An 18,006-nucleotide genomic window follows, 5' to 3' on the forward strand; every position below is an offset into this window, starting at 1 on the left:
GACGTCGTTTTTTAGTTTGCTTGTCAATGACGGCGTGGGCCTCGGAACCACGCGAGAAAATTGGGTCACCTTCGCTTTAGACTTTGACGAAAAACTCACGACACAGACCGGACACCCACCCGCCCCCGCCCCCCGCTACCTCAGCCGCCCGGCTGATGTCCAGCAGAGACACGCTGGTCTGCCGGTGGCAGCACACTTGCACGGTGCTGCTCGTCTGCTGGTGAACGGACAGCCTCTCGGAGGAGGCTCCGTGAGGGCTCCGCGGAGACGCGGCCTCGTCCTCGGCCGAGTCCTCCTGGTCGTCGGAGGAGTCTGGCGGGGGTGGGGGGTGGGAGCGACAGGTTTTTCGCGCGGGGGGAGGGGGGGGGGTAGGCGGGGAGACGGTGCTCGCGTCTTCTTCTCATCGGTCCTTGCTTCAAAGGGGGAAACGGAACGCCTCGTACGGGGCGAGCGCTAATATCGACGTCGATCACGGGCGCATCGTGAAGTGCCTATTTGCTCATCCATAACAGAGGTTATTTTGGGGTTAGATCGCGTAAGTAAAAATGTGTTGTTAAACCCGCCACCACCCGACGCAGCCAATTAGCAAGGTTTCACGTAAAGTAAACATGGCAATTCGTTATGAGTACAGCACACCCGGTGTGTTGGAGAGTAAAATCCCACTACATTTACAATTTGAGTAGCGTGACGTTTCGCCAGTAATTACAACTAGCGTCACCAGGTGCGCAGTCAGAGCTGTGGTCGCGATGGCGATCAACACGGACAACAAGCACACGGGAGTGGTGGGCCCATGACTGATTCGCTCCCCGACGATTCGACGGATTATACCGTGATCCGGGGTGATAATTCAAGAATGGATTTTTTTTATTCATTGCTGTGAATAGTAGCGCCTCCAGTGGCTGCAGAGGTGATGTTAATGCTATTAAGTGCAACATATACGATAAAAAAAATCTCAAGCACGCGATTGATGTATCGTGAAAACAAGCGATTTTATGAATCGATGTACAGCGCTACAACCGTTATAAGAGACCAACAATGATGGTGTGTCACCCTGCCAACTACTGGACATCCGTGAAAACTATTAGACATCGGTGAAAAAGAGCTTCATAGCTCATCGGATTCCTCGAGCATAAATAAAATATTCTGACTCTGATCACTTCCGGAAAAAAATTGTGTTGCGATCGATACGTTGTGATCTATTATTTTCTACCTACGTGACTTTACCGAAAGAACCAAAGAGCATGGATTCCTGCGGTCACGAAAGCTTCAAATCGAGATCTATTGTTACATTGTGCAACTCGATGTGGGTGTATCATGGGGGACCTTTTTGGCAGTATCAAAGTATGAAAAATAAGAATAGGTTTTTACTCTTTCCGCTAATAAAACATGTGGTGGTAAGATGTTCAAACGCCAAATAGATCGTCTGCATTATTTACACATACTTGTGGTGAACATGCAAACAAACATCCTCTGATAATAATAATAACGTACACATTGTCTGTGAAACGGAGTGGCCTAAACCAGAGACACCGTTCTTTATGGTCAGGTCTCACTACCAGTGTCAGACCACAGAACGCTAAAAGGCGAACAGCACAAAAACACTGCACGTATCAGAACATTTATATGGCTCGGGGTGAGTCATTTATATCATGGGACCTTTTTTGGCAGGATAAAAATATGAAAAATAAGCAGAGGTTTATTGCCAGAAAGGGCAAAAAACCAATTCCTATTTTTCGATGTGGGTAGCTGAGCAGGAGAGGGAGCGGCTCACAATGGGAAGGTCGCGAGTTCAAATCCTGGTTGGTGGTTGACTTAGCCAATCATCCCACCAAGGTGGATAAAATCGTGTACCACTTAATGTGTAAGTCGACAGTGGTTGTCCTATGGTTAATATCGGCCCTGCCATCGGAATGTGGAATTTTCGCCACTTGCTCAGGGCTGTGAACGGGCTATGAATGCAGCGCTAAGGGTCATACGAGCGTGAAATCACGGCAACGTTTGGGTGCGATGCGTGTATCGTGTATTCATATTTGATGAACAGAGAAGTGTATGGTGTCATGCCGAATAGCCATGCAACACGCACATCCATTCGCATGTCAGTGCTGGAATCAGAAAGTGCCTGAGAGCAATGATATGTGTGTATGTTTAACTTTTTTTTAGCACCTGTACGTAGCCAACTGCGCTAATCGGAGGTGCGGGGGAAGGACAACAAACTAAACACGAAAAACAGTTCCAAAGAAATGAGTTCGTAAATCTGGATGATTTAAAAGTGGACAGTTCACAGTGAGCTTCCTAATAACGGGTGGGAAGAGCGTTCCAGACGGCCGCAGAAGCGCATGTGGAAAGCGCGCGGTGGCGATGATACGGTGACCACCGTCTTTAAATCATCATCTGCCGCACCATTTGAAGCACAGTCCTCAACAAGGTGCTGCCTCGGACTGGGCTCTGCAGATTGTGGCCCGGCGCCCGTCACACGGCGTGCTTGCCGCTCTGCGATCGGAGCCACGCAGAAGACGCCGTCAGATGCCGGCTCCCGAGGCCAGAAGGGGGTTTTTGTGTGTCTCGCTACCGCAATCAGAATCTTTACGTTTTAGATTGCAGGAGGAATCCGATGAGCTATGAAGCTCTTGATTTTTTTCTCACGGATGTCCCACTATGGGCGGTTCGGCAAGTCTACGACAGCGAGCAATGCACAAAAGCACACGGTAGGAGTGCAAAATAGAGTCACTAAATAGACAAAAATAAGACAAACATTGATTACATTATCAGGATTAGGCAAGGCAGCAAAAACAACAACAATCCCAGACCACACCAAGATGAAATGGCAAATTAACATTGAACTATCGATACACCCTTGATGACGTTTCAAAGGTTTGGTTTCGATCAGACCCTGTTTAACCCTGTGCAGTGTCTTAAGGTCAGGACGAATGTTTTACAGATCACTCACACATGTTAAATCGTGTCTTTAAATCCAGCGCTTGAATCTGTTGGACATATAAACATTTTACATAGACACAGCAGCTGCCATTCGTCATCAGGCGTCACTGATATCACCGCAGCATCCGCGCCAGGCTAGGCACACTCTGAGGATGTGTGCGGTGGCGAAGGCTTGATGAGTTATGAAGGGAGAGAGCCCAGCGCTGTGGGTGGAAAGGTGAAATCTCGCCGTGCGGAGGTCAGGTGTTATGGGTCAACAGATTAGAGTCACACACACAAAGACAAAGATCCCCCATGTAGCCTTTGCATAGTTTTGGGGCAACTGCTGTTCGCAAGTAGCGCCTATAAAGGCTGGCAAAGCACACGAGAGGGCGGGTGGCCAGCACCACGCCTAGCCGCGTTTATCTCTCCAATGTTGATGTTTACAAACCACGCCAGGTACTTATCTGAGGCCGAGTCGACCTAGGAGATGCCCAGGACAGGATTCAGATTATCGTCACCGGTGTTGGCCGTGAGCAGGAATCGAACTCAGGTCACTGGGTTTGTAGCCCAGTGTGCTAACCACTCTGCCACCACTCCGCACACGATTAGAAGCATATACACACACATACAAAGAGAAAGATAGAAACCCCCCATGTAGCCTTGGCAGACTGTTGGGGTAAGTGCTGTTAGCGAGCTCCTATGAAGGCCGGCACGGCACACAATGGGGTGGATGGCCAGCACCACGCCAGGCCGCGTTTGTATCCCCAGTGACGATGTTTACACACCACACCAGATGCTCATTTGAGGCCGAGTCGACCTAGGGGAGGACCAGGACCGGTTCAGACAATCGTCACCGGTGTTGGCCGTGAGCGGGAATCGTACTCGGATCGCAGCGTTCATAGCGCTGCGTAGCGCTAACCGCTACAACTACCGCTCCATAGGTTCACACACGCACGCACAGACACACACACACATGCACGCACAGACACACACACGCACAGACACACACACACACACACCGACGTGTGAGCGCCATGCCGGGCCGTGGTAGCGTGCGACTCACAAATGTGGCTCTCCACGATGTCGGTCTCGCGGCACGGCGAGCGGCCGGCCGTGGCGTGGTCGACCGTGTCGTCGGCGGCGCGCCTCGCCGCCAGCGTGACGTCCTCCACCCACTTGTCCATCTCCTCCGGCGAGCTGCGAGCGGCAATGCAGAGATTTTCGTCGGGGGGGGGGGGGGGTGGCGGTCATCGGGGCCGAATCGCGTCGCATCGGTCGCGCCGTAACCGAGCCGCGTTGTGGCGTCAGAATCGGAATCGTGATTTAGTCCTGGGGAGCAATCCGATGAGCTGTGAAGCTCTTTATGCAGTGATGTCACAGGTGTGCGATGTGGACGGGCTCGCTGGGAAGGGCTCCGTCAAGAGCAGGTGCGAGACGGCATTTGGACTCCACCGGATTTGGAACGTGTATTCTCAGTGCCTTACATTACGTGAACCCCAGGGTGTCAATTATATTTGGTCAGCAAGACTCCCCTTGCAGAAATAGTAACCCCTTCTCCACCCCCGCGGTGATATCAGAATTAGAGTTGGAGTTATGATTAGGTTGAGGGTTGGTGTTAGGATTAGGTTTAAGGTTAGGATTACGTTGAGGGTAAGTTTTTCACGAGCACTGCCATGAAACTGGTGATTACACCAAGTTCTCTCGCTGGACATCTGCGAAAAAGAGCTTCATAGCTCATCGGATTCCTCCGGTCTAAATTGAAGATTCCGATTCTGATAGTTCACGGGGTGACAGTGAAACCGATAATATCTTAAAATCTCAAGAGCTACAATTTTTCGCCAAATCAAATGCAACGCAAGAGGGCGGCCGGGTGGGTGGCTCGGCTGTCGGAGCGCCGTGCCGGCACCTCTGAGATTCCGGGTTCGATAACAAGATTCGGCCGCCTGTGATTACAGCGGCTTCTCAAGAACAGCGGCGTCGTTCGTCCACAGCCCAAATCTGGCGTTTAACAAGACGGCTACCACGTGGCCCTTGCTCCTGGAGAGATGCTCGTACGGCAGGCAGATGAATTGTCCAGAAGCTTGTACGGCAGGCAGATGAATAGTCAAGACGCTCGTACAGCAGGCAGATGAAAAGTCAAGACGCGAGCACGGCAGGCAGATGAATAGTCAAGACGCTCGTACGGCAGGTAGATGAATTGTCAAGACGCTCGTACGGCAGGCAGCTGAATAGTCAAGAAGCGAACACGGCAGGCAGATGAATAGTCAAGAAGCTCGTATGGCAGGCAGATGAATAGTCAAGACGCTCGTACGGCAGGCAGAAGAATAGTCAAGAAGCTCGTACGGAAGGCACATGAATAGTCAAGACGTTCGTACGGCAGACAGATGAATAGTCAAGACACGAGCACGGCAGGGGGGGGGGTACGAGTGACTGAATGGGGACAGGTGGATGCGGCGACACTGAAGCGGCGTCGCCACGTGCCCGCCACGCCGCGTTGATGATTGTCGCCGGCGTGGGGAATTTAAGTTTGGGGAAGGGCTGCTATTCCTGTGCCGTTGGGAAGCGTCGTGATCCCAGCCTCCCAGGGCAGCCAGGCCCGTTTGGAGCTCCCGCCGGTCGGGTCGATCTCCGTGACTCTGTACAGCGGAGATCCTCGGCCTCCTTGGTATGTAGCACCCCCCCCCCCCCCCCCCACATCAAGACTACTCCTGGATACCCCCGCCTCTCGCCCCGGCCCATGCAAACAACACAACGACGGTCACCGGGGCCGCGATGCGCAGAGAGATCGCAACGTGTCGGTGCGCTCTGCGCGCATCGAACTTCTACGTTTTGGAGCCACGCTCGCTCTGGCACACCGGGCGGGGGGGGAGGCTGGGGGGGCTGGGGGAGCGGGCGGGCGAGGGGTGGACGCCGGAGCAAGAGAAATTCCTGTCGGGGCGAATCCTTTGTGCGCTCGCAAACCGCCGGGTGGCTCCGGGCCAATACCCTACCCTACCCGACACCACTCCACCTGTTGCGTGGCGACCGTGGTTCTTGTTGGCTCGGCCTCTTAGCTGGGAGAGAGAATGAGAGAGCCTCAGACCGGTACACCACCCCCTGCCCAACCCCCCCCCAGTGAGAGGGCATGCCCAGGGACCGAAGGCCAAGGCTGGCAACCTCTCTCCTCTCTCTCTCTCAAACAAAATAAGTCAGAGCGAATTCCCTCCTGAAATGAGCAACCAGGCGTTGATGGTCACCTCCTGTTTACAGCCCTGAGCCAGTGGTGAGAAATTTGCACAATGCCATGGTGGGGGAAAGACTCTCACTCAGGTCCAGGTACAACCGCTGCTGATTTCCCTACCAAGTGGTTACCCACTTAATCGACCTCGGAGAGATGATGAGTTCGTAGCGCAGCGTGCTGACTGTAGACCCACCCACCCACTTCGCTACGCACACAAACAAAGACAAAGATCCCCCACGCAGCGTGGACAGACTGCTGGGGGAAGTTTTGTTAGCGAGCTCTTATGAAGGCCGGCACGACACACGTGGGGGTGGGTGGCTAGCACCACGCCCGACCTCCCTTGTCTTCACCCCGCATCAGTTACAAATTTGAGGCCGAGTCGACCTAGGGGAGGCCCAAGACCTGTTCAGATAATCGGTGTTAGCCGCGAGCGGAAATCAAGCTCGGGTCGCCGGGTTCGTAGAGCAGCGTGGCGCTAACGGGTCGCACCGCCGCTCGACACATTCACTCGTGCCCACCCACTCAATCACCGACACCCACCCGCTCACTCGCTCACTCACGTGGAGTGCGATTCGGCGGGGGGCAAAAGTGAAGGCGCGGATGTCGGGCGGCTCTAACGACAGTGACGCGAGTGAGCGTGGGTCACCGAATCGGTCTGTTCCACTCACCATGAAGGGCCTCGCCAAGGCTACAGAGCGGGCCACACATCAGGTGCCGTGCTCTTTCCCACTGGTCTGTTTGCACCTCCGATTAGCACGGTTATAGATACGTACGGTGCAAAAGAAGTTCAACATATATAGACACAGCATACGTCAGTTTAACACGAAGGCTTTCGCGACCAATATTATTCATAATAGAGGTTTTTGGGTTAGATCGCGTAAGTAAAAATGCGTCGAAACTCAGATTGTAAATGTTGTGGATTCACTCTCCAACACGCCGGTGGGCTGAAGTAGTAACTACTTGGCGTTTTGTTTACGTGACAAATCCCTTACTGATTGGCCGTGTCGGGTGGTGGAGGGTTTTCGACACATTTCTACTGACGCGATCTAAGCCAAAAACCTCTATTAGGAATACAACATACGTGCTGGCCATATGTGCCGTGATCATATCATGTGCCGTGATATATCCACTGCTGGCCATATCATGTGCCGTAATCATATCATGTGCCGAGATATATCCACTGCTGGCCATATCATGTGCCCCCATAACGGCAAGACCCTATTGACTTTGTTGGCAGGTCGCTGCTGCACTCCCCAATCCCACCCCCCCACTCCCCCCGTCACCCCCCTTACCCCCCCCCCCCCCCACACCTCCACCGTGTCGACCGGCCGTCTCCGGCACTTACTTCGCAGCCACGACGACGTGCTTCTGCGGGGTGGACAAGGTGAAGGAGCAAGGAATGGAGAACTCTCTCTCGCTCGCTGTGATCTGGGACGGAACGACGAGGGACAAGACGAGCGTGAGAGCCGGCGTCACCCCACGGGCCGGGTGGCTCAAACAAAGCGAGCAAACTACGAACAATGTTTTCTAATTTTCGATTTAAAGCTTTCGTGACTGCAGGGATTCATCTTCTTGGTTCTTTCGGTAAAGTCACGTAGAAGGGAAATAATAAAATAATAAAACGTAACAAAATAATTCTATATTATTTTATTATGTTTTATTATTATTATTTTAATAAGAATAAAATAATAAAACATAATAAAATAGTTCTATATTATTTTATTATGTTTTATTATTATTATTTTAATAATAATAATTATTTAATAATAATAAAATAATAAAACATAATAAAATAATTCGATATTATTTTATTATATTTTATTATTATTATTTTAATAATAATAAAATAATAAAACATAATAAAATAATTCTACATTATTTTATTATGTTTTATTATTATGTTTTATTATTATTATTTGAATAATAAAATAATAAAATAATAAAACATAATAAAATAATTCTATATTATTTTATAATGTTTTTTATTATTATTTTATTATTTCCCTTCTACGTGACTTTACCGAAAGAACCAAGAACATGTTTTGTAATTATTGTTGTTACCCAGGTGTAAGGGTCCCTCCCCTCATGGGCCATGTAGCTCTTATTCAGAAGCCACCAGGCTTTCGCAACGTGCGATCGACATCGCGTGGGGAATTTATCGCCGCCCAAATACTCTAAATGCGTCACGTCGATTCGAAATGTGGAGGGGAAAACCGGAGGCAGCCGGAGAAAAATCCACGTGACCCACGGGGAGAGAGATATGCAAACTCCAAATATACTAAAATAAAAACTTTATCTTGCCAGGTAAGGCCCAAATAGCTATATAGAAGCGACCTGGTCACAAATGATAGCTCAACAAATTGGCTTATCACGTGGAAACTGACAGCAGCCAAATACTGTAAACGCACGCTTCTAAATGGAGAGGGAAAAACCGGAGAACCCGGAGACAAATCCACGCGACCCACGGGGAGACGGACACCGCACACTCCAAATATACAGCAGCAGGCGTCAGGATCAGAATCGAACCCATGACCTCCTGTACACCAGGCGAGGTAGTGAACAACTCGCCACCGTGGCTCGGAGGTCTAGAGACTCCGAGCCAGCACCGCTGAGATCCTCGGTGAGAATTGTCGCGGGCGGAGGAGACGGGGGGGGGGGGGTGCGGTGATAATTGAGGTGCGTGTCACGTGGGGGGCTGTGCGTCGTGCCTTCAGAGTGCTGAGCTGCATCTTGCCGTGGACCTTGAACTGGTTGTTGGTGGTGAGCGCCTTGCTGGTGTACACCAGCATGTCGTTGAACTGAAACCGCAGGGCAAATATTAAGCCGGGCAGGCGAGCCCTCCCCCCCGACCCCATTCATGTTGTCAAGCACAAACAACAACAACAACATGAGTCTTCGGATGCTTTCAGATCAGGTCATGTATAGGGTTATGCCTCCACCGCACTGCTCAAGTGTGTCTGGGGTCAAGGGCGAGCAACCCTTCAACCCTATTCTCATTTGTCACGAGAAGCAATGCACCACACGCCTTGTCGGAGTGAGCCTTTGAGCTGCAGTAAACACAATGTTATTACTGCCGATTGAGATGTCTGATATGGTTGTTGTCCACAATTGCACCCAATTAAAACGAAACAACATATCAAGACGTTAGTCGGTAATAACATTGTGGCCGCGAGAAAAACGTTTTGGGCAACGGCCCTTTTTCGGAGCGCGTTGAGAGGCGAGAAAGAGTTTTTGTTCTTTCATTCAAGTTGTTAAAAAACATTTATCCGGGTAGGCATCTACATCATGAGACCTCCTTTGCCAGTACCAAAATATAATAAAAGGGTTTTTCCCCTTTTTTCTGGCAACAAAACTGAAACCTTTTTACAAGGAATCATGTCTGCATTAACCACAATACTTGTGGTCAGAATGCAAAAAAAAACACACGAATAATATATGCATTGTCCTTGAAACTGATTGGTCCACACCAGAGATGGCTTTCTTTTGAGCCTCGTCTCAAACGATGCTAGACCAGAGGACGCCAAAAAGCGTTCTGACCACAAGTATTGTGATTAATGCAGACACGATTCTTCGAAAAAGGTTTCAGTTTTGTTGCCAGAAAAAAGGGGAAAAACCTATTCTTATATCCGTGTAGGTTTAGACTTTTTTTATCAGTCGACAGCCATTTCAGGGTGCCTTGTCACTGTGAAATGTGCAGAATATGGCGCGCTCGTCAGATGTAATCTCTAAACTCTTGGCTCTGATCGTGGCATTTTCCTCGACTGGCGGATTTAAGCGGTGATCAATTGATGTGCTTCTTGGGCCAATACGGGTGAAATAAAATCTGAATAATACACAGTGATCCATTTGTAGAAGCGCCACTACTCCACGCAAGATAATAATAACTTGACGGTCGAGGGCAATTTGTTTCAAAGCCTCTACGTGTCTCCCACCAACCTCAAACAACTTGTAAAATATTTCAGCACTCTCGATAATCTCTACGAAATGGAGGCTCTACCAAAATTCAATCACGCCTATTGAGTAGAAAGCTAAGAGGGTTGTTATAAATCAGTGGGATATCTGAAAAAGGGTCATTTTTTTGTTGTCATCTCTGCTACATTGTTGTAGTCTTTGCTACATTTACCATCAACTTATTATGGTCTCAAATTCGATCACACAATATTTCACAATTACTATATTATCCAGAGTATAATGCACTTGTAGGTGCGTCTTATACTGGTAGGAACCACCTGGTTCCACCAGCCCACAGGGGATTATTGTGTCCGTCCGTCCATCGTGCATCCAAAAATAGGAGGGGTGGGGCAGGGTGGAGAGGGTGGGGAGGGGATGGGTGGGGAGGGGAGGGTGGGGAGGGGCTGGGTGGGGGGTGGGAGGGGACGGGCTGGGTGGGGAGGGGCTGGTCACCCCGTGGTGCCCTTATAAAACTCAACGTTTAACCTACTCACGCCGGCTTGTGCCCGCCCTCACGGTCGGGCATATTTGCGGAATACGCCACGCCGCCGTTGACCCTGGCCATTGACTGAGCAACCCAATGTTCCTACCAGCGCCCTCCGCAGGAATGTATTAATCCAGTAGGTGTCCTCGCGCGCGCGCGCGCGCGTGTGTGTGACCAGATTTGTCGAAATTAATTGACATCGGGCACAAGTCTTGTGCTGCTTCTTACTTTCTGGAGGCGTTAGGTGATGTGGTAGTTAGTTTTAATCTATCCACTGCCTACAGCTCTCCACTGTTCTCTCACAGTATTCCCCTCTACACATTCCCATATCTCTCCCCTCTCCCCTGACTATACGCCCCTCCACACTCTCTCCGCCCCAGAATAGAAGGATTTCTGTCAAAGCCTCGTGGTGAGCCTTCGCTCAGTGGGAAGTCATTCATTATTCTCAAACTGCCTCCAGAGCAGTCTGGAACTCCCTTCGCCAACCCGTCAGTGCTGTCGACTCTCTGCGCCTGTTCAAGACGAAGACGCGACGCTAAAACATGCACGACTTTTCTCTAAACTTTTCCAACTCACGAGGAAAAACATGCGCTGTTGGAGGCCCTTTCTCGTCAGTTTGTGCAGGCAGCCCTCACGGATAAACTCCTGCAACAACAATAACAACAACAACAACGGATATCGTCTTGTACGATTTAATAAGTGAAAACGTTTAACGCACCGGGCACAAGACACTCATGTCCCGCTTATAGCACTGAACCAGTGGTGGAGAATTTACGGCACTTGCAAAACGTTTTATTTCAACGTGAAATTACATTTACGTGAAAAATACAATTGGTTCTTGAATTGAACAGTGATCCTGAAAACTTCGTTATCAATTAACTGTCAAAAACTATGTACTGTCACAAATAATCACACGCTATCGTGTTTCACAGGTAGGGTGCAATGTTGCTGTGTGGTTTTACCCAATTCGGTACTTTGCGAGTAATCTTCAAACGTAGACAAATGTGGACTATCTTGATTTGAAGCTTTCGTGACTGCAGGAATCCATACTCTTTGGTTCTTTCGGTAAAGTCACATAGGTAGAAAATAAAATAAAATAGATCACGACGTTTTGGGCACAACACACCTGATGACGGACGATGGTGTTGCGCCCGAAACGTCGTGATCTATTTTATATTTATACCTACGTGACTTTACCGAAAGAACCAAAGAGTATAAACGTGGACTATTCTAACGTCGAGGTCTGCTGGTCACGAAAGGGCTCCAGGAGAGAGTTCGTGTGAATTTGACTATGTTACCTCCATTGGAGGAGTGCATACTACAGTGGTTTACGATATGATCCATAGCCAGAGTTGCACGGACACAGTCGCACATCTGTGGCTCGCGTCTTTCATGTTCCACCCATTATGGAGATGTGCGTATCGGCCTGTTGGGGTTCTCACGCTGTCGATGGTTACACCGCCGGTGTAGAATGTCAAAGCCAGCAGTAACATCTGGACCTTGACACTTCACGTAATCTCTTTAACGTCCACCGTGAAGCAGACGGCATGTCGCGGTATTATTTTGGTACCCGCGCAGTATTAACCGGGGCGTCCACTGGGCTCGAACCCCTGCAAGACGCGGCAAGAAGCGCTCCTGCTCGCGAATTGGATCCCGACGGAACGTGTGGGGGCAGAAGGAGGGGGGGGGTGCGGGTGGGGGGTGTGCGGTCGCCCCGGCTTACCCGGCCTGGCATGGCCAAGTCCTCCATGTCGGTGAGGTCCCTCTGCAGCTCCATGAGCTTCTGGACGTTCTCCAGGTGGAGGAGCGTGTCCTGCAGGCCGTACGTCATCTCGCTCACCTCCGCCAGCGCCGCTGACAGCAGCCGCACGCGCCACCGAGAAACGGCGCATTGGTCAAATTCAACGCAAGGCAATAACAGCGATAATCATAATAATAACGATGAGCTCAACATTGTGACGCTTTTTTTCTTTTTCACGTGTAAAAAAGAGCTTCATGGCTCATTGGATTTCTCCAGGATATAAAAATAGATTCTGATTCTGTGTTTGGCAGGCATAGCTTTCCAGTAGGCTCACAGCGGGGGGGGGGGGGGGGAGGGGGGGGCATTAACCGGGGGGGGGGGCGGCCCATGAGATTCAAACCGCTCCCCCCCCCCTCCGCCGCCCCCCCTCCGCCGCCCCCCCCCCTCGCTCCCCCCCCGTTTGCACCCCCCCGCTCGCTCTCCCCCCCGCTATCCCCCCCCGCTACCCCCCCCATGCTACCCCCTCACTCCCCCACTTCACCCCGATCCCCCCCCCGATCCCCCCCCCGATCCCCCCCCCGATCCCCCCCCCGATTCCCCCCCCCGATTCCCCCCCCCGATCCCCCCCCCGATCCCCCCCCCGATCCCCCCCCCGATCCCCCCCCCGATCCCCCCCCCGATCCCCCCCCCGATCCCCCCCCCGATCCCCCCCCCGATCCCCCCCCCGATCCCCCCCCCGATCCCCCCCCCCGATCCCCCCCCCGATCCCCCCCCCGATTCCCCCCCCCCACTCCCCCCCCCCCCCCGCTCCTCCCCCTCCCCCCCGCCACCGCCAGCGGCTCGGGGCTCACCGCGACAGTCGCGGAAGTCCGGGTGGTCCGGCGCGTGGTGCTTGCACAGGCGCTCGAGCAGCAGGCGGTAGTGCAGCGGGCGCTGCAGGGGGCGCAGCAGGAACCCGCCCAGCGGCAGGTGGCACACGCGCTGCAGCTCGAAGGTGCGGCAGGCGTCGGCGAGCTTGTGGGAGGCCTGCACCTCGCTCTCCAAGCTGCGCAGCACCTGCTCCATCCCGCAGAGCGGCCACACCAGCCTCTGCGGGGCGGAGGGCCGGAGCGGGGAGGGGGGGGGGGCGAGAGAGAGGGGTGGAGAGAGAGAGAGAGAGGTGGCAAGAGCGTGGGTTGCCACCTCCCAAGGGGCAAAATAATCGGAGGGAGGGGGGGCATGTCACAAGACACGTCAATGGGCTAAAGAAGTCAATTCATTTGTCCTTTGAAAACGTGACACATTTTTTACTGTTTGGCCATGTCGGGTGGTGGAGGGTTACGACACATTTATAAATAACGCGATCTGACCCAAAAACTTATATTATGGAAGAAGAAGAAGAAGATAAGAGAAGATCGGAGAATGATATCGAAGTGCATTGACACGTCAATGGAAGAAGGGGGAGGGGGGGTGTATATTCTGGGTTTCATTTCCTCATCAAATATTTTTTGGCCTGCCCCAGCCAATCATAAGAAATGTATAAAGGTGTACGTTAGTCACGATAAGCCGGATTAAACGTTGAGGATATAATTATTGTGAGTGTCGGTCTGGGCCGTCGTCACGAGCAGGTGGAACTGAGGGCCCTCCGGAAAGGCCCAGACCAAAATTCCTCTTTACCTACAACGGTTTAATAAGAACGCTCATCATCATCATCGTCGTATTGGTGGTGGCGGCGGTTTCCCTGCTTGCTCACGTCACTGCTGACATCAGGGCCTCCGTAAATAAATGAACATCAGTTCGATTGTAAGGTGACAGACGTTACTCTGGGTGGCAGGGCGGGTGGGGAAAGCGCTGCTGCCTCCCTGCTGTGCGGAACAGAAGTCACTTGAAGTTGACCTCAGAGGTAGCTCTGTAATATCCACTTCCGCGGTCAGTTCTGCCTCTGCGCGAGTTTCGGACGGACGCTTCGTCTCGTGACGTGAAGCACGTTGTATATAACGCTGAAGAATCAAATGTCAATTTTTTTTTATGAATCGTTACACGTCGTTGAGCTAGGAGCCTCCAGACATCCGCTATCGTGTCGCTGCTCACGGGCAAAAGTCGAACTCGACGAACGAACCTTGAGCAGCTGCATGTTCTTCAGCATGATGTCTCCGATCTTTTCGTGGTCACCCTTGAGGTGGGCATTCGACTTGCCTTCCCTGAACAAAGTAAAAAATGAACCCGTTCAATAAATGTAAGACGTTGAACCCGCGACGTTGGGGAGATGGAACGTCCCGCTTGCACGTTCACACGCAGCGGTGTCGCACCGCACGGGAGCGGTAGCCTCGCGATTAGCGCTGCACTCCGCTACGAACCCGGCGACCAGAGGTCGCAAACGGGTTTTGATTCCTTACCCGTACCCGGCCGCACCAGGGTCGCAAACGGGTACCCGTACCCGGCCGTACCCGTACCCTACCCGTACCCGTACCCGGCCGGGTACGGGTACGGGTATCAGGTACCTGATTGCGACCTCTGGGATGAAGCCATGTTGCAGGTGCGGGTGGGTTGATTCAAGGAACTTGAATTGTGAGAAGAGACAAGACGTTGGGAAATGAGTGACAAACAGTTACTCACCAGTGACTCACGGTCTACCCGTACCCGTACCCGGCCGGGTACGGGTACGGGTATTGGGTACCCGGTTGCGACCTCTGCCGGCGACCCGAGTTCGATTCGCGCTCACGGCCACCAACACCGTAATGATTTTCTGAACCGGTCCTGGGCCTCCCCAAGGCCGCCTCAGCCTCAAATGAGTAGCTGGTGTGGTGTGTAAACTTTGACGCTAGGGAGACAAAGGCGGCCGGGCGTGGTGCTGACCACCAACTACCTCGTGTGCCATGCCGGCCTTCATAGGCTGCTACTCGTTAGCAGCACTTGCCCCAACAATCTGTTAAAGAGGCTAGACGGGGTATCGTTGTGTATTATCCATACATCTATTTATCAAATTTACTTAATGAACATTTGCCTTGTAGGAAGAAACCAGAGAACTTGGAGAAACCCAGAACCACTCTGCTCTACGAGGGGGCGACTCTCATCAGCACTGCCTCCTCCTGACTACACCTCGCCGGCCTGCACGCCTACAACACCTGGCAAGCCCTGATGCAGGCGGTCACCCATTCAAATACTCATGAGGCACGACCCCAACTTGCCTTCTGAGATTGGAAGAAATCGGTCAGTCGCAGTCCGGGTGAATTGAACGCCACGGTGGAGAGATGTTAACTACCTCGCCTGGTATACAGAAGATCGTGAGTTTGATTCCGACCCTGACGTATGTATATTTGGAGTTTGCGTGTCTCTCTCTCCCCATGCATCGTGTGAATTTGTATCCGTGTCCTCCGGTTTTTCCCTCCACATTTAGAATCAACATGCGTTTCTGGAGTATTTGGCTTCGATACATTTGCATGCGATAAGCCACTTCGTTGAGCTATCATTTGTGACCAGGTCGTGTCTGAAAAAAATCGAAAAAGGTCAGAGTCAACCTTACCTGGTAAAAATAAAAAAAATTGTTCCGTACTCTTAGTTTTTTCGGTAAAGTCACGTAGGTAAAAAATGAAATTAAATTAATAAAAATAAAATAATAAAAATCACGACGTTTCGGAGGCAACACAAGTCTCCGTCATCAGGTGGGACCGTCACAGCCAGATTTGCTGTATCAAGTGAGGCAGGGATTCCAAGATGCAAGTTCTTAAATACAAGTTAAGGGGGAGGAAAGGGGGGGGGAGCTTATTTTATTTTTATTCATTTTTATTTTATTTTTTACCTACGTGACTTTACCGAAAAAACCTAAGAGTATGAATCCTTGCAGTCACGAAAGCTTCAAATCTAAAATAGTTCCGTTTAGACTTGGGGGGGGGCAAACGGTGGAGCCGCGATGAACGTTGGCACAGCCTGGAGACATTCTCACCAGAGAGTGAGCCTGGTCTCCACTTCCTTGAGGAAAGTTCGGTGGAAGTCGCACAACGGTTGGAAAGAGGAGAAGAGCTTGGAGGAAAGTTCCTTGGACATGGGGCTCTCCTGGCCCAGAAAGCTGGAAAACCACTGCACACCGCACGCAACGCGCCGTCAAATCACCGTCATTCCCAACGTCACAACGTATCGTGGGGGTATATTAACATCAATAAGCATGAAAGTTTTGCTCGCCGCAAAATTCTGCTCAATCTAAGAGTAACTTATACGGTTTGTCAGAAACGGGCTGTGCAGCGATGAACATTGGTGACCATTCTGTGTTGACGAGTCACGATGAGGACGAAACCCGGTCTACAGTTGAGGTTCATACTGTTAGGTTTTTTCGGTAAAGTCACGTGACTTTACCGAAAAAACCTAACAGTATGAATCCTTGCAGTCACGAAAGCTTCAAATCTAGAATTACAGTTGAGGTGTCAATCACTGCTGCTGCCGGTTGGCAGCGTTTACTCAAATGCGTTTTTGATGGTGACCCCAAGACAAGAGAGCCACAATGCAGTTCTTCACGAACTGCTGATGGGTGGTGGGATTTTTTTTTCGTTACATTCACCCCACCCCCCATTGCAAATGCACAAAGGCTGTGGTGTGCTTTTAAGCACATTGTCACGCGTCGTTTGAAGCCGCGGCAAAGCCACGGCGCCTTACAAAAAAAACACCCACGTGACTTGTTTACTCGAGACCCGTTTGCCCAGCGTGTGTTGCTGGTCACCCCGTGCAGTCGATCTGAGGCTACTTGAATTCCCTACCTGCATACAAACCAAGATGCGTCTTGTCGAATCGTTGGCCGTAGAAGCAAAAAAGATTCGCTCCGAGCCTCGCTTTTAGGCTTTTCTGTGTAAACATTTTACCTCGGTTGTGCAGTCCTGAGTACCATTGGTGGAAATTCCGTATTGCTACGGTGGGCGCCAAGTGTATCCATATTACGACCTTTTTGCCAATGTTTTCCAAGGTGACGCTTGTTGGACCCATCCCACAGGACTGACGGGCAAAACATTCACAGCTGATCAGGATTTGCACAGAAGATTAACGGTCAAATATTTTTGTCAACAACTCAATTAGTTTGAGCAGAGTTTTTCAGCGAGTTAAACTTAATGTTTTGCTTTCTTTTTTATAAAAAATAATAACTTCGCCGTTTATAAACTTCACTGAAACACGCTTTATCTTTTCCATTATTTGAATCACCACCATTGGTCATTCAAATTGCAGTGAATGTGCTCAACCAGGGTTTACTTTCTCACCGAATTTTTTTCCGGGTCATTGGTAGAATGGAGTGGGTGGCACGTGACTTAGTAGTGCCTACTGACATAGCGAGAGGTATTCAGGACGTGGTGTGCCGGGTGCGGGATGCCGACCTGGCTAGACCCGCTGGTACCTAAGCCCCTGTGTCCACTGCATGGGATGTTCTCGCACGCATACCACCGTGATGACTTCTAGATCCTTGATGTGGGTCCTTTCTGTCGTGCAGATTTCCTTGGCGATGAAGTAGGCCTTATCAGCTGGGCACCGCTGTCAGGCAAGACACACAAAGATAAAAAACACACAAAGATCACCCGTATATCCTTGCACAGGCTGTTAGGGCAAGTGGCTTGCTAGCGAGCGCCTATGAAGGCCGGCACGGCACACAAGGGAGGTCTCGTGTGGCCAGTGCCATGCCCCGGCCGCTTTGGGCCATCGTGCGTTGTGCACTGCACTGTGAACCCAGCCACCTGA

At 51.1% G+C, this 18,006-nt stretch overlaps 1 protein-coding gene across 2 annotated transcripts in view; it reads right to left on the minus strand.

Moving 5' to 3' along the window:
- Nucleotides 1-18,006, minus strand: part of LOC133353957 (FERM, ARHGEF and pleckstrin domain-containing protein 1-like) — a 104,607-nt gene that overhangs the window by 18,435 nt on the left and 68,166 nt on the right. Inside the window, exons 15-24 of one of the 2 annotated variants that reach the window (XM_061570490.1) lie at nucleotides 17,713-17,802; nucleotides 16,238-16,371; nucleotides 14,414-14,495; nucleotides 13,167-13,404; nucleotides 12,298-12,428; nucleotides 11,151-11,219; nucleotides 8,848-8,937; nucleotides 7,485-7,567; nucleotides 3,983-4,116; nucleotides 140-312 (exon numbers count right to left, since the gene is read on the minus strand). In XM_061570490.1, coding sequence (XP_061426474.1) covers nucleotides 140-312; nucleotides 3,983-4,116; nucleotides 7,485-7,567; nucleotides 8,848-8,937; nucleotides 11,151-11,219; nucleotides 12,298-12,428; nucleotides 13,167-13,404; nucleotides 14,414-14,495; nucleotides 16,238-16,371; nucleotides 17,713-17,802 — 1,224 coding nt within the window. The remainder of the gene's footprint in view (nucleotides 1-139; nucleotides 313-3,982; nucleotides 4,117-7,484; nucleotides 7,568-8,847; nucleotides 8,938-11,150; nucleotides 11,220-12,297; nucleotides 12,429-13,166; nucleotides 13,405-14,413; nucleotides 14,496-16,237; nucleotides 16,372-17,712; nucleotides 17,803-18,006) is intronic. The other variant, XM_061570491.1, reaches the window with a different exon arrangement.

Source organism: Lethenteron reissneri, chromosome 45 (assembly GCF_015708825.2).
Source record: "Lethenteron reissneri isolate LAM-NWPU_2019-01 chromosome 45, ASM1570882v1, whole genome shotgun sequence".
NCBI classification, from domain to species: Eukaryota; Metazoa; Chordata; class Hyperoartia; order Petromyzontiformes; family Petromyzontidae; genus Lethenteron; species Lethenteron reissneri.